A 13,674-nucleotide genomic window follows, 5' to 3' on the forward strand; every position below is an offset into this window, starting at 1 on the left:
TTTGACTCCGTTCCCGCTAGACTCTGTCTAATAGAAACATACATCGACTGAGGTCTCGTGATCGATTCATCCACGAGTTTGACTCCGTTCCCGCTAGACTCTGTTTGATAGAAACATACATCGACTGAGGTCTCGTGATCGATTCATCCACGAGTTTGACTCCGTTCCCGCTAGACTCTGTCTAATAGAAACATACACCGACTGAGGTCTCGTGATCGATTCATCCACGAGTTTGACTCCGTTCCCGCTAGACTCTGTTTAATAGAAACAAACATCGACTGAGGTCTCGTGATCGATTCATCCACGAGTTTGACTCCGTTCCCGCTAGACTCTGTCTAATAGAAACATACACCGACTGAGGTCTCGTGATCGATTCATCCACGAGTTTGACTCCGTTCCCGCTAGACTCTGTTTAATAGAAACATACATCGACTGAGGTCTCGTGATCGATTCATCCACGAGTTTGACTCCGTTCCCGCTAGACTCTGTCTAATAGAAACATACATCGACTGAGGTCTCGTGATCGATTCATCCACGAGTTTGACTCCGTTCCCGCTAGACTCTGTTTGATAGAAACATACATCGACTGAGGTCTCGTGATCGATTCATCCACGAGTTTGACTCCGTTCCCGCTAGACTCTGTCTAATAGAAACATACATCGACTGAGGTCTCGTGATCGATTCATCCACGAGTTTGACTCCGTTCCCGCTAGACTCTGTCTAATAGAAACATACACCGACTGAAGTCTCGTGATCGATTCATCTACGAGTTTGACTCCGGTCCCGCTAGACTCCATGTTTCGTACGAGGCGCTCGCGAGGATCACCCGCGTGATACTGGGACGCGCTCGAATGCGTTGCACTCACAGAGCCTCAGTTCTCACTGGTCCCCGTGGGGCATCGTATTTGGGACGGCTTCTGCCGATGCATCATGAATCTAATCGATATATGTGTATCTTCAGTCAGCGTGGTGATTGCATCTGTATCGCTCTGCGAGGTGTCTGGGCTCTCCGCGAATGCGTATGGTGCCCGCATCGAAAGTTTCGACAGACGGGGTGCCAGTGGTAAAGTGAGGCTGTAACCAGGCTCTTGGAAAGACGCGTTTATCGAACAGCGCTCTGTTCATGATGTAGAACGTGTAAACACGAAGCTGCAGTCACGACATGTGCTCTGTGAAAAACAACGAGGGCCCAGGTATGCTCTGGGCCATCGCTTGGAGACAGGCTCCCTCATCCTCCATCTGTTTTGCACAGGAGAGAGGCCGCATAGTCAAGAGATCAGCGGCCTGACATGTGTACGATGCAAAGGTAGCAGTCAGAGCCTTCTGATCCACCGGGTGTTTCCAGGACGCCCGGCGCTGCACCTACGGAGCTCGCGCTTGCGCTGGACTCTAGGGTTCAACACCCGTAGCGCTTGTCTGTTTGCGGTCGGTACTATGCTGCGTCTGGCCGAATGGAAAGACGCACAAACCACAGACGATGCAGACAAAAGTGACGAAGTTCGCAGCACCTCGCAACTGGCGAGCACCCCGCCGCAACCGAGTTCCCAGGTAGCTGGAGTGCCAACACCCGCGTCGCTACGCTGGCTGAGTCAACAGCGTCTCCAGCAGGACTTGACGGAGCTCGGCGTGACTGCACCGGAACTCGAGCTGCAGTTTCCGGACCTTTCGGATATCTCCCGGTTTATCGTAACGCTGTCTCCAGCAGAGGGCTGGTACAAGGGTCTGTGCTTTCGCTTTGCGTTTACGGTGCTGGAGACGTATCCTTTCGAGCCGCCACTGGTTCGCTGCCTCGACGCTGTCTGGCACCCTAACCTGGACGAACACGGTGCGGTCTGTCTGAGTATTTTACGTGAGGACTGGCGACCCGTGTATACGCTCGTATCGCTAGTTCAAGGGCTTTTGCACTTGTTACTGGAGCCGAACCCGAACGATGCTCTAAACGCTGCAGCCGCCGAGATGCTGGTGCAAGACCCCGCCGCCTTTCAGGCTCGTGTTCACCAGCAGGTTCGGGAGCGCCAATACCATTTCGAGAACGCTGCACCTCCATGAGACATGCAGACCGGAAACGGCTTCCTGCGTCGCTTATGCATATCTGCAGTGTCGCTGGGGCGCAGCTCGCCGGTGTCTGAAGTCTGCGCACTTTAGACGCTGCCGCCGAAAGCATTTCCAGTCTGGAAGGGTGGCTCGTTCACAAGCTATGGCCAGCGTACACCAATGCAGGATCCGCTCACGATACCGTGCGAGTGTCAGCGCGCAACTAGCCGTACTGTGTGCTTCCCAGCAGGACGTCGCTTCGCGCTGCAGATGTGGATGCTCCGAGGTCAACGAATTGTGTGTCCAGAAAAGTTTCGAGCGGCAGCTGCTGTTCCGTTGCCGCTAAAAGCCAATCTATTCGATATGCTCGCGCATATCGACACCGAAACCACGCCGTCACCGGAGGTGTCAGCGCTTCCTTCATGCCGATCAGGCTGCCGATTTCGAGACGACCATGCGTTTCATTCAGATTCTCTTGTCCTGGAGCGGATCGCATTTCTACGAGGAACCACGGCAACGCTGGCCCATTCATCTGGGCATCCGTCGCACCAGCGGTATCGCCAGGAGCATCTGATGTATCCCACGGTTCGAGCGCATTTCGCTCAAAGCGAGGACATCCGCGACCTTTCCACACCATCCATCGATGTTCTTCGTCTTGGCAAATATGTCGAAGTACATGGAGAGAACGAGGACTCGTTAGGTGTTCCAGTCGCTGCCATATCATTTTCCGCAATGAAACCCATGAAGGATGGTCAACGCGCAGGCTAAACATCCAAATCCGTAACAAAAGCAAGAGCTGGAAACAGTCATCCGTGCGAAGTTGCTCCAGAAGGCTGGCGTCGAGAGCGCCCACCGCACAGGCCTCGACCCAGTTGTAGGTTTGGATGAGCGATCGCTGAACACCAGCGAAATGAATCGATCGATGCCAACTCGATATGTCGGAGCTCTTGTCTTCAACGCCATCGCCAGGTGCAGGGAGAAAATCAGTCAGAACGCGGCTGGCGTCAGTTGCGTCCACAGGAACGTTACCTCCGAGCATCCGCAACAGAGCTGCAAGTGCAGTCGGACTCGGTGCCATGCTCGGCTGCTGCTCCGGGCGAGTAGATTCCGTGCTCATTCCCTGCGTAGAAGCATGCGTTCGCTTCTGCTGATCATCAGAGTGATTCGTTGTGTCTGCGTGGGACTGCTCGGGACCAGACATCGTTATCGTCGTCGTTTTGGTAATATCCGCCTTTGTATCTGTTTCATTGGTCGAGCGCGATGATCTGGATATAAATGCTGACGCGTGGAGCGCCGCTCCCTCTTTTTCAACGTTCGGGATCTGCCGAGGCCAGTGCGAACCCGGTGCCAGAGAAGCATACGCATTCCGCAAGTTCACGTGCGAGCGATCGTCAACTGGTAGCGCTGCACTCAACAGTCGCATAGCTCGAGCACGCAACTGCCAGTCCCGCATTCCAGAAGTGCGAGCCATGAGTCCACGCCAGAGCGCTCGAATGAGCGTCAGACCCTCCCGCGGTGTCAACGGTTCCCCGCGGCGTGCTGCGACGTACCCCTCTAGCGCTTCGAGGACCGACTCAACCTGGGACGCTCGACTGATCGTGACAGGGACCGCTTCCAACCATTCTTCAATAGTTTTCCAGTCGCCTTGGGCAAGTTGATCACGCAAAAAATCGACCGGGGAGCTCGTAGCGCCATCAGAGGCCGCAGCCGGCGCTGCCACGAAAACGCTTGCCACTTCGGTCGTCTCCGACCCGGAGGCACGAGACGCTGCGGTTGCTTTTCCTGTGCGTTGCCGTTTGGTCCCGGGCATGCTCCAGACCTCACTGAAAGCACGTCCGTAACAGTCGCACTGATGGACTTGGCCCTGAAGCGCTCACCGAGACGCAGCGACAGTACGGCTAGGCGCAAGCGCTGCGCCCTGGCGATGGAGGCGCCCTCACAGAGCCGCTGTGCCAAACTGCCGAGCGACTCTCCCTCTACAAGCAAGATCGAAGCGCCGAACTAGAATTCGGTCTGACTTGGGGAGTTGCAGACTGTGGTCAGGGAAGAGAGCTTCATCTCTCGGAAGGTGACTGAACACGCCGCAACTGCTCGACCCCGTCTTCTCGCCGGGCACGATCACAAGGTGAGAGCCGCGCAACGCTACGGGTATCCAGCCTTGCCCAGAAGGTCGTAGCGACACCTGCAACCTCAATGGTGTGAGATGCATGAGTCTGAACAGGTTCGCATTGGGTGCTAAAGTGGTTTCGGGGAATACGAAAGGGATCCAGGTTCCTGCAGGTACACTGCTGCTTACGACAACAGTCTGAGTACAATTGCTCCGTGGAAGTGAGGCCGCGTCCGTGTCAGCATTATTTGGAACGGGTCGTGCGTCTCTGGCGTATACGCTAAACTTTGACGCTGTTTGCAGTGGCTTGAACACTGGTCGAGCTGTCTATATCTGCTTCTACTTCCTATTCCTCTCTGTTCCCTCGGATGGAAACGCGCAGGTCTGTCGATTACGTCTAGCTCCGTTGCCAGCAGTCGAAACATGTTGGTGGCAGCCTTGCAGTCCTGATTTCGCCGCATTCGGCTCTTGTCAACACATCGCAGAGAAAGACAGTAGTTGCGGTCTAGATTTCGCTTTCCATGTTCATCTTCTTTGGACACAGCGAGGCGCTTCGCAAAAGGTGAAATTCGGCGACGCTCAGGTGCTCCAAGATGTCAAGCACACCGCTTTTGCCTACGAGGATCATCCCGTGGCGCGTGAACGCTTACTTCATCGCACGCTACATGCCCTTGACGGGAACTAGAGGCTCTACTCGATGCCTTGCTCCATTTCGGCGCCTGGTACCGCACCTTGGCATCACGGGCTTTTCCTGGGCGATCCCCTTGACGAGTACTCGGTTCGCTGCAGAAGGGATACGCCACTCTACTCGATAGAGGATTTGTGGAACGCACTCATGTCTGTCAGAGCACAAGTACTGGAAGGAGAATCTAGGCTGCAGATCGCGTCGAGAAATTTCGATCGGTCTATGCTGGCTTGTACACTGCGAGGACGCACGCTCTGCTGGAAGTGATCGCGGCAGTGATTGGATTCCAAATGCAAGACTCTTTGCCACGCAAACGGGCAAGATGATAGCCGCTGTGAGCATATTCCGTGAGAGCTATCAAGCTGCAATGGAATCCCGTTTCGTTTACAGGCACGAACATGCAAGTATTCGTATTTCGAATGGAAACGATTACTGGATGTGACAAGTTCAAAGAACTTTCGGCATGCGCTTGTGAAGAATCCGTCAACGAACGTCGTCAGTTGCGTTACCTAGTCCATCCAGCGCTGCACATTGCTGCACCTTCGATTCGACTTGGAATCGAAAAATCGAATTCTTGGAGAATGCATGATTTGAGCTTGCTAAACGTCAGGAAAGGAGAACATCGGAGGCCTGCACCCATATATTGGATCACGATATCGGTTAGGTAACGAACGCTAGTTCGAGGGCGTCGCCAATGGTCTTGACGCCGGTAACGTCACGAACTCCAGTGGGAAAGCGTCGCAGGAGCCACTCCAATGAGACGACCGAAAATCCTCGTTCTACCCATGAATCCAGCATAGCTCTGCCATGCATTTCAATGTCGTAGCCGTGCAACTAAGAAAAGTTCCGGAAGAAAATCGAAAGGTAAAAATAGATGGACCCGTGCTGTTTTCCATTGTCATCGAACATAGGTATGGCATAGCGTGGACTCCTGCATGTAGCGACGTCGCCGCCGCCGCCGCCGGCGGTGCGCTTTAGAGACACGCCGAACAACCCCAACGACAAGGCTGCTTCTGTCTGTAGCGTTTCCGCGTTCTGGTAGCCGTCAACACGTTTCGCTTCGTTCGATGTACAAAGCTTTCGACGGTGCAGCGAACGCTTTCCCGTGTCCATGAAGAAGCGCTTTTAGTGGTGCTCAAGAATGTCTCCGAAACGGAGCGTGGAGAAACGAAAGCAGTTTCGTGGCTTTCCATTCCACAAGTCGCGGGGTCAGCATATCCTAAAAAATGCAGCCGTCACGGACGCCATGGTGGAGAAGGCTCAGCTTCGACCCACAGACACCGTGCTAGAGGTTGGAGCAGGTACCGGCAACCTAACCGTGCGTCTGCTCAAGTATGCGAAGAAAGTGGTCGCTTTTGAGGTCGATCCGCGCATGATCATCGAGTTAACAAAACGGGTGCAAGCACTGGGCCCTGAACTTGCTAGTCGCTTGGAGGTCATCCACGGTGACGTGCTTCGTGCAAACTGGCCATTCTTCGACGTTTTCGTTGCCAATATACCGTACCAGATCTCGTCACCGCTCTTGTTCCGTTTGCTGGCGCATCGACCTGCCTTTCGCTCCGCAGTGATCATGTTTCAGCGCGAGTTTGCGCAACGGCTGATTGCTCGACCTGGTGATCCAGCATATGGGCGTTTAGCTGTCAATGTGCAGCTCTTGGCCCGCGTAGAACACCTCATGAAAGTGAGCCGTAACAGTTTTCGACCTCCTCCACGGGTCGACAGTAGCGTCGTCCGTATTCAGTTGCGACAGCCGGCACCTCCCCTTGATTTCCGTGAATGGGATGGATTGCTGCGACTCTGCTTCGCTCGCAAGCATCGAACTTTGGGAAGTCTCTTTGGTCAGTCGCGGGTTGTGCAACTGCTTCAAACGAATCGAGCCCGCATTCGGGATGAGGCGGCAAAGTCTCAAAACACGACCTCTGCGGATACAACAGCGTCGGCGCTGATGGAGATGGTGAACGACACCGACTTGGCACTAGACGATACCGATGAGAACGAAAACGCTGCCAGCTCATTCGTGCCTCCTCCAGACGTGATGGACACAGTGCCATTGGAAGCTGAGGACGGATCTGCACTCACAGCTGTGCGTACGGAGATTCACGGCATACTGTCGGAACAGGGGCTGCTGCAGACACGTGCAGCGAAGATGAGCTTGGAGGATTTTTTACGGCTGCTTTGCACGCTACAGGCTCATGGCTTTCGTTTTACGAGCTGAAAGCCGGGTTTTGGCTCAACGGGGTACGAGCGGTGCGCTCTGGAAGAATGATGCGCAGGCGTTGTGCGCGTTCGGCGGCAATCGCTGAAAGTGAAATGTGCAGATAATGCAAAGTGTCCAGTCGTCCGATTAGGCTCCATGGATGAATGAGGAAGCGGAAGGCGTCCCTGCCATGGTTTTCCCCAGCGTCTACCAGCTGAGTCTATTTTGGGCGGCACTACTCGAACGCGTCGGGGGAAAAGACGACCCCAGACTCCGGAAAGGCGCCACAGTGTACACCATTTTGGCTATGTTGTGGCGAATCTCGTGTATCTGTTCGTGTGGATCCACTTCGGGCTGCAGGCAAAAATGGGTACGTCGCACTAACGCGCTATCCTTCATCCGTGGGTCTGAAACACCACTGCGCGGGAGATCTTTTCGCCCCGTGGAGCATGCCTCCGATAACTTAAGCTTGTCAAAGACGGAGAGAACCATAGCTTACCTATGTGCGCGTAGGAACGCGTATCTGCCATCAGCACTAGTCGGGAGAACCTGCATGGACTATGAGTAGCCTTGTGCACGGAGCAAGTTCCCTGAAAAACTACCCACCCATGCCCCCGTGTCAGATTCAAATGGAACACGAAACCGCTTGCTCTGTCGCAGCCTTTCTATTTTGGCAAAAATTGGTTTAGATATACAGCCCCGGCATTCGAAGTTTATCAGTATGGGCTAGCGGATCTACGGGTGGTATTCGGATTCTCGGTCACCTTTACGATGTGGCTCTTTCGACGCTTTGCCGCTGGAATTCGTATATTACCGGAACCGAAATGATTCGCAATGGCATCGAATCATGATTCGAAAAATAATCGATGTCGTTCCCCAATTCCTATGTACAAGTCTCTGCACTTGTCTTTTGCTATGTGAAGCGTGCTCTTGTCACGCATTATGCCAAGTTTTCGAGCTTTCTGTTCCAAGGCGACTCGAGGGCACAGCAGTTTGCGCACCTGAATTCACGACGGAAAGAGAAAACGACGTCGTCTCTCGACGGCTCTTTCGCAAGGCTCCTCGCGAACATTCACCCCACTGCTGACGTGAAATTATCGATTCCATGCGAACAACATATGCGTCTCTCTTGTGGCCGTCGACTAGACGAGATTCCACAACAGCTGGAGACCGCTCACGGGATATGCTTGCAGAGGCGCCCATCTCTTTTTTTTTTGCGTGGAGAAAGACCCCGGACTCCGACTTGAGACATTCCAGAGATCAGTACCAGTGGGGCGTGCGTCGCTGCTTTGCTTGAAGCAAGTGCAGACGAAGCGAAAGCTCTCGTCCTGGTCTCGAGCCTGCATTCGCTTTTTCATAATTGTTTCATCATGGTCAACATCGGATTCCACAACTCGTCTACAGAATGGAACAGCGTACGCTTGTTTGTACCGCGGACAGAGTACTCGCCAATGGTATCGCTCAGAAAAAGTTCATGATCGTTGTGCATTGCACTGGGCAGGAAACCGAGAAGAGCAGCGAGGCGAAACCTCTGCTCTCTGACCTGGATGTATCGGACGGTAAAGCAAGCATTTTCGCGCCACAATGCAGCACTCGTAGGGGAAAGCGTAGCGGACATGCGGGAACACCCGACCACAACCTCCGGTCACTGCGACGAACGGAGTACCAGGACTATTTCCAGAAGTGATGAACGCAGATGGCGACGCATCGTTCACAGATGCTTTGGGGTCATGAAATGCGTCAATCACAGCCGCAAGTGTCGAAATCGGTACTCGAACGCTGCCACCAAAATGCTTGGATCGCTGACAACGGACCTGGAAGCGCAGCAGAGAACCTACTAATCAATGCCGGATATGAAAGATGGGAAAAGCAAGCAGGCATAGAAAACGTTCGCAAAGGCCAATAAGGATGGTATGGAGAAGACAACAGCATTTGAATATGTATGCCCGAGTTATAGGGCCCGTTCTGTTTTCTAGTCTTCCAACTCAATTGTGTTTCCCCTCAGATGCGGTGAATAGCAGGAGGTCGAAATCACGATGGCATGTGTTGTATAGCTTGCAGACGAGGTGACTGTAGGATATATTCGTTACTGAATAGTTCAGGGAGAACTGCATTCCTGCTTCGGGTGAATCATAACACTGTGCTCAGATATCTGAGGAACACTGAAAGAAACAGGTACATGCGTTCCGCGCCAAAACTGGCTCAGTGAAAAACTGCCCGCAATCAATCGTATGAAACGGCTCTTTAATCGCCTTACGGAGAACAAAAGCGACGACAGTAGCTGCCAAGAGCGTCTACGTATCTGAATACCTCGTTGGTGCGGTCCTGAAAATACTTGGGTACAGTCGCATATAAAGTCCAATGTCATTCACGGCCATCTTCAACCGAAATGTCCATTACAGCATTCCAGGGAAGTCGCCATCCGTATGAAGCACAGGGATGTGGGTTTGTTTTTCCAGTCGATGAAACTTCCTTCGAACAGAACGGTCAGAGCATGTATAGGTACCCGTGGAGACGGAGCCCGTTGTATGTGCGATCGAAATCGAAGCGAACTGAGACATCATCACCTGTTCTCGCTACAGTAGATACATTTGGCGGCCTTCGTTTCTCTCCTAGAGAAGGCTCATGCAACAGCACCATGCATTTTGTCAAATCACTGAGGACTTTTCTCAGACGCCTGGCGACATCTTTCTATTGGACAACGAGGTATTTCATCTTTCCTCCTCCGTTCGAGATTTTGCCGATTCTATAGGGATAGGCTTGCTTCTCGTTCCGCCGTACGCTCCGTGATTCAAACCAATCGAACGGGTGTTTCCTATCGTGAAACGTAATGATCGCTTCACAGAGCGACTCACTGAAGCGTTCAGCACACGGTGATTCCAGGGCAAATGCCGTCTTGCTTCCGCAAATCCTTCTCGCTCCGAGGGGGGTCCTCTGGCGAGAGCATAAAGGAGTAAGCTCATTTTAAAGAAATTAAGGGATGAGCCGGGATGTAAACTCCTGAAGGCCGAAATGGAGGAACGTCAGCGAAGCACTTCGGATATAGAAAAGCCCGGAGCGCTGTTCGAGCAGCAAATGGCACAGAGGGCACGAGTTCGAGGACTCCGTGCACTGGTGCGTTCAACGAGCTCCAACAAACGCATGGAGTTCGTGAACAGGGACGAAAACGCTGCTATCAATATCAGACGATTTGCGGTGCCAAAAACGGGACCCGATGAGCAGACCCGATCCAACGTTGTGGGGTCAGCGTCTCAAACTCGAATTGCATATGGATAAACAGAAACAGGTAGCAGCCGGCAGGCAGGCAGGCAGGCCGTGCAACACTGGAAGGCGGCAGCACGTCGGTATACATTGAGCGTAACGACGCGAAGCGTTTTCGCTCTGATAACCACATAGCCCAGTCGTCGTATGCTTTTTCTGAGAACCGTTTCTCGTGATAGTGAAACGCATCGCAGTGGTACTGGTTGCGAATACTTCGCCAGGAAGGGTTTAAAAATCTAGTGACAAGCTGGGGCGTCTCTCCACACTCTTGAACGGACACCGGGGACGCCTCCAGTTGCAGCGCACAGTCGTATGAGCTGCTGCCGCGTCGCACTGTACTCTTAAACGGACACGTGGGACACCCTAAGTTGCAGATCGCGTACCGCTTGTGGCTCTTCGGTGCACCAGCTGAACGCCAGGCTCTCAGGCAGAGGGCGAGCGATGCGACAGCAAACGAACGCAACGGAGCTACCAGCATGGAAGCACCGAGACGAAATCATCCACGCCGTCAAGAACCACGTTGTTGTGCTTCTACTAGGCACCACTGGTTGCGGCAAGACAACACTCGTGCCCCGCTTCCTCGATGAACAGGGCTTCGGTCCCGTCGCGATAGCGCAGCCACGTCGCTTGGCAGCCATCAGCGTCGCCAGACGCGTCAGTCAGGAGCTATCCTGTCGACTCGGAACATACGTGGGGTATGCAGTCCGCTTCGACGACTGCTCCGATCCCGAGAAAACTCGTTTGCGGTACGCCACAAGTGGTGTACTCTTGCGCGAGGCCATCAGCGATCCGCTTTTTCGTCGCTATGGGTCTCTGGTCATCGATGAAGTACACGAACGTCTCATACAGACGGACATTTTAATGGCGGTTGCACGTCGAGCGCTTATCGAACGCCGCAAGCAGCCGACCTGTGCGACGGACGCTTTCCGGGTGGTGCTCATGTCAGCAGCAGTGGACGTGACGACGCTATTGCGCTACTTTCAAAGCGCAGCGATCGGGCCGGTCAGCGTGTGTTCGATACCAGGGAACCTCCATCCGGTCGATATTCTCTACACAGCGGACTACTGCGCAGAGCATCTGGATGCGGCGTTGAACCTGGTCCTTCAACTTCATCTCCATCTGGAAAACGTGCCTGGGGATATTCTAGTATTTCTAACTGGCCAAGAGGAGATCGAACTCGCCGTCAAGCTACTCCCAGAAAGGCTCCGGCGACGGGGTCCGGGAAGCGCGCCGCTCTTTGCGGTACCCTTGTACGCTACGTTGCCTCCAGCGCAGCAGCTAGCTGCGATCAATCAGAGCCGTCCGCAGACGCTTGGATCCGTTGCTGCTCGCAAGGTCATTTTCGCGACCAATGTTGCCGAGACATCGCTGACGATTCCCGGAGTGCGTTTTGTTATCGATACAGGCTTGAGCAAACAACGCATCCTGGATCCATCCCTGGATGCGGATGTTTTGCAGGTTCGTCCCATTAGTCGAGCACAAGCCTTGCAACGGGCGGGGCGCGCTGGACGCGAAGCCGGCGGTGGCATCTGCATTCGGCTCTATCCAGAGACGCTGTGGCCAAAGCTCAGCGCGTATCCAGTCCCCGAACTATGCCGTTGCGATCTGGCGAGCACACTCTTGCAACTGTATGCCATGGGTATGGATCAGCCCTGGAAACTGCCGCTTGTGAATCCACCACCGCGATCCAGCATGGAACGCGCACTTGTTCACTTGCACGAGCTTGAAGCCCTGGACGATCAACTTCAACTGGACCCGCTGCTCGGTCGACAGATGGCTGGCCTGCCGTTGGAGCCGATGGAAGCGCGTATGGTGTTGGCCGCCAAGGCGCTGCACGAGCCTATGGTGCTCTCCCAGGTAGTGGAGATTGCAGCGATGCTCAGTGTGGATGCATGGAGCAGTGGACTCTTGGTTGTGCTGCCCGGGGAGCGCCGGATCGATGTTCAGAGGCACTGGCAGCAGCTCTTTGTCGAGGAGCGTGCTGGCGACCTCGTTACCGCTGGGCGCATACTGCACCAGTATCTGCAGCAGGCACCGCCGCTGCGAAAGCGCTGGTGCATCCAGCATCATCTCAATGAACGTTTGCTGTCCGCTGCTGCAGATGCTTTCACTCAACTCATGCAGCTGCTGGAGTGCACCCCGCTATACGCAGCGAATGCGCCGCAGCTGGACGCGTTGGCAGCGCAGGTCTCTGCGAGCATACCTGCGGAAGTCTCAACGAGAGAACGATTGTTGGAGCTCGTTCAAAGATGTATCTGTGTGGGTTTCTTCCGGCATGCAGCGCGTCGGGAAGGTCAGCGATCCTATCGGATCATCCGTACAGGGTATCATCCTGTCGCTCTACATCCGTCATCGCTGTACGCCAGCGGTGCATATCCCGAGTGGATTGTTTATCGAGATTTCATCTACACAAATAAGCCCTATTTACGAGGCATCACTGCGTGTGAGCCCATGTGGATCCAGAGTAGTCGCTGCTCGACAGCGACGTTTGCATCTCGCGAAGCCTGCAGGTGACGCGGAGAGCCGCATGCGTCTTCCGAGGCCAACGATGGGTGTCATCGAGGGTATTCTAGTTCATGCTAAATGCATGGAACACTGACGTCTTCTTTCCAGATAGGTACATAGCGCTTGAGAGCCTCAAGCGCCAGACGTACGCTCTCCACTGAGGGGCCAGTCACCAGCACGGAGACGGAACCCACGGGCACGCTTCCTGCAACAGTATGGACAAACATGTGGAGGTTTTGTTCTGCAGCGATGCGATGTATGTAGAGCATTGCCATTTCTCTGTAACTTTCGTAAACAAGTGCCGACACGACCCTATCGCTGGAAAGTCGATCCTTGCGTACCAGACCACAAAAGCTCACTGCTGCGTTTTCAGCTTTCTTCAAGTACGCTGGGGGCACAGGCTCTTCGAGCAAAGCGACCTGCGGTATCTGCAAACTCTCTGTCCCGGTTTGAGAGGGCGCTTGTGCACCATAACCGGACAAGAGGCATTCTTTCTCGAAAACGGGATCATCTTGACTCGACTTCTGAAACTCCAGACCGCGCCCATGGTCGCTTCGTTCCATTGGAGTGCGTCCGTTCGCAGGAAGGCGATCCCAGTACTGTGGCTTTTCGAGACCAAGACTTGGCTCCTCTTCCCTTGCTTCCATCGGAACGCATCTGTTGATCAAAAAACTCTTCAACACGGTCCATGCCTCTTGACGGTGACTCGTCGCAACCACGAGCTGCTCTTCACCGACCGCGCACCGGACGACTGCCCCAACGTTTTCTCGTGAGACTCGCTGAATCACTTCGTCGAAACTGATTGAAGCAGGCAGCCTGTAGACAGTCATAGAGAGCGTTCCCCAACGTAGGTCAACGCACCGCTCAGTGACGGTCTTTAGAACA

At 54.1% G+C, this 13,674-nt stretch overlaps 5 protein-coding genes across 5 annotated transcripts, besides 3 other annotated features; 3 read left to right on the forward strand and 2 right to left on the reverse strand.

Annotated features, from left to right (window-relative positions):
* Window positions 1–1,069: part of a sequence feature (possible transcribed region) that runs on past the window's edge.
* Window positions 1–1,913: part of a sequence feature (possible transcribed region) that runs on past the window's edge.
* On the forward strand, window positions 1,435–2,049 carry CYME_CME162C (Rub1-conjugating enzyme E2; the record flags this gene model as incomplete). The annotated part of the gene is made up of 1 exon (XM_005535602.1): window positions 1,435–2,049. One exon carries the CDS (start codon window positions 1,435–1,437, stop codon window positions 2,047–2,049), a length of 615 nt encoding a protein of 204 aa, XP_005535659.1.
* Window positions 2,050–2,257: 208 nt separating this feature from the next.
* CYME_CME163C (hypothetical protein) lies at window positions 2,258–3,844 on the reverse strand (the record flags this gene model as incomplete). Its single annotated transcript, XM_005535603.1, has 1 exon — window positions 2,258–3,844. One exon carries the CDS (start codon window positions 3,842–3,844, stop codon window positions 2,258–2,260), a length of 1,587 nt encoding a protein of 528 aa, XP_005535660.1.
* Window positions 3,783–5,701: a sequence feature (possible transcribed region).
* A 266-nt stretch (window positions 5,702–5,967) lies between these two features.
* Window positions 5,968–7,041, forward strand: CYME_CME165C (probable dimethyladenosine transferase; the record flags this gene model as incomplete). The annotated part of the gene is made up of 1 exon (XM_005535604.1): window positions 5,968–7,041. One exon carries the CDS (start codon window positions 5,968–5,970, stop codon window positions 7,039–7,041), a length of 1,074 nt encoding a protein of 357 aa, XP_005535661.1.
* A 3,684-nt stretch (window positions 7,042–10,725) lies between these two features.
* Window positions 10,726–12,798, forward strand: CYME_CME166C (probable pre-mRNA splicing factor ATP-dependent RNA helicase PRP43; the record flags this gene model as incomplete). Its single annotated transcript, XM_005535605.1, has 1 exon — window positions 10,726–12,798. One exon carries the CDS (start codon window positions 10,726–10,728, stop codon window positions 12,796–12,798), a length of 2,073 nt encoding a protein of 690 aa, XP_005535662.1.
* A 65-nt stretch (window positions 12,799–12,863) lies between these two features.
* Window positions 12,864–13,619, reverse strand: CYME_CME167C (hypothetical protein; the record flags this gene model as incomplete). Its single annotated transcript, XM_005535606.1, has 1 exon — window positions 12,864–13,619. The coding sequence occupies one exon, from the start codon at window positions 13,617–13,619 to the stop codon at window positions 12,864–12,866; it is 756 nt and encodes a 251-aa protein (XP_005535663.1).
* Between the last annotated feature and the right edge of the window lie 55 nt (window positions 13,620–13,674).

Source organism: Cyanidioschyzon merolae, chromosome 5 (assembly GCF_000091205.1).
Source record: "Cyanidioschyzon merolae strain 10D DNA, chromosome 5, complete genome".
NCBI classification, from domain to species: Eukaryota; Rhodophyta; class Bangiophyceae; order Cyanidiales; family Cyanidiaceae; genus Cyanidioschyzon; species Cyanidioschyzon merolae.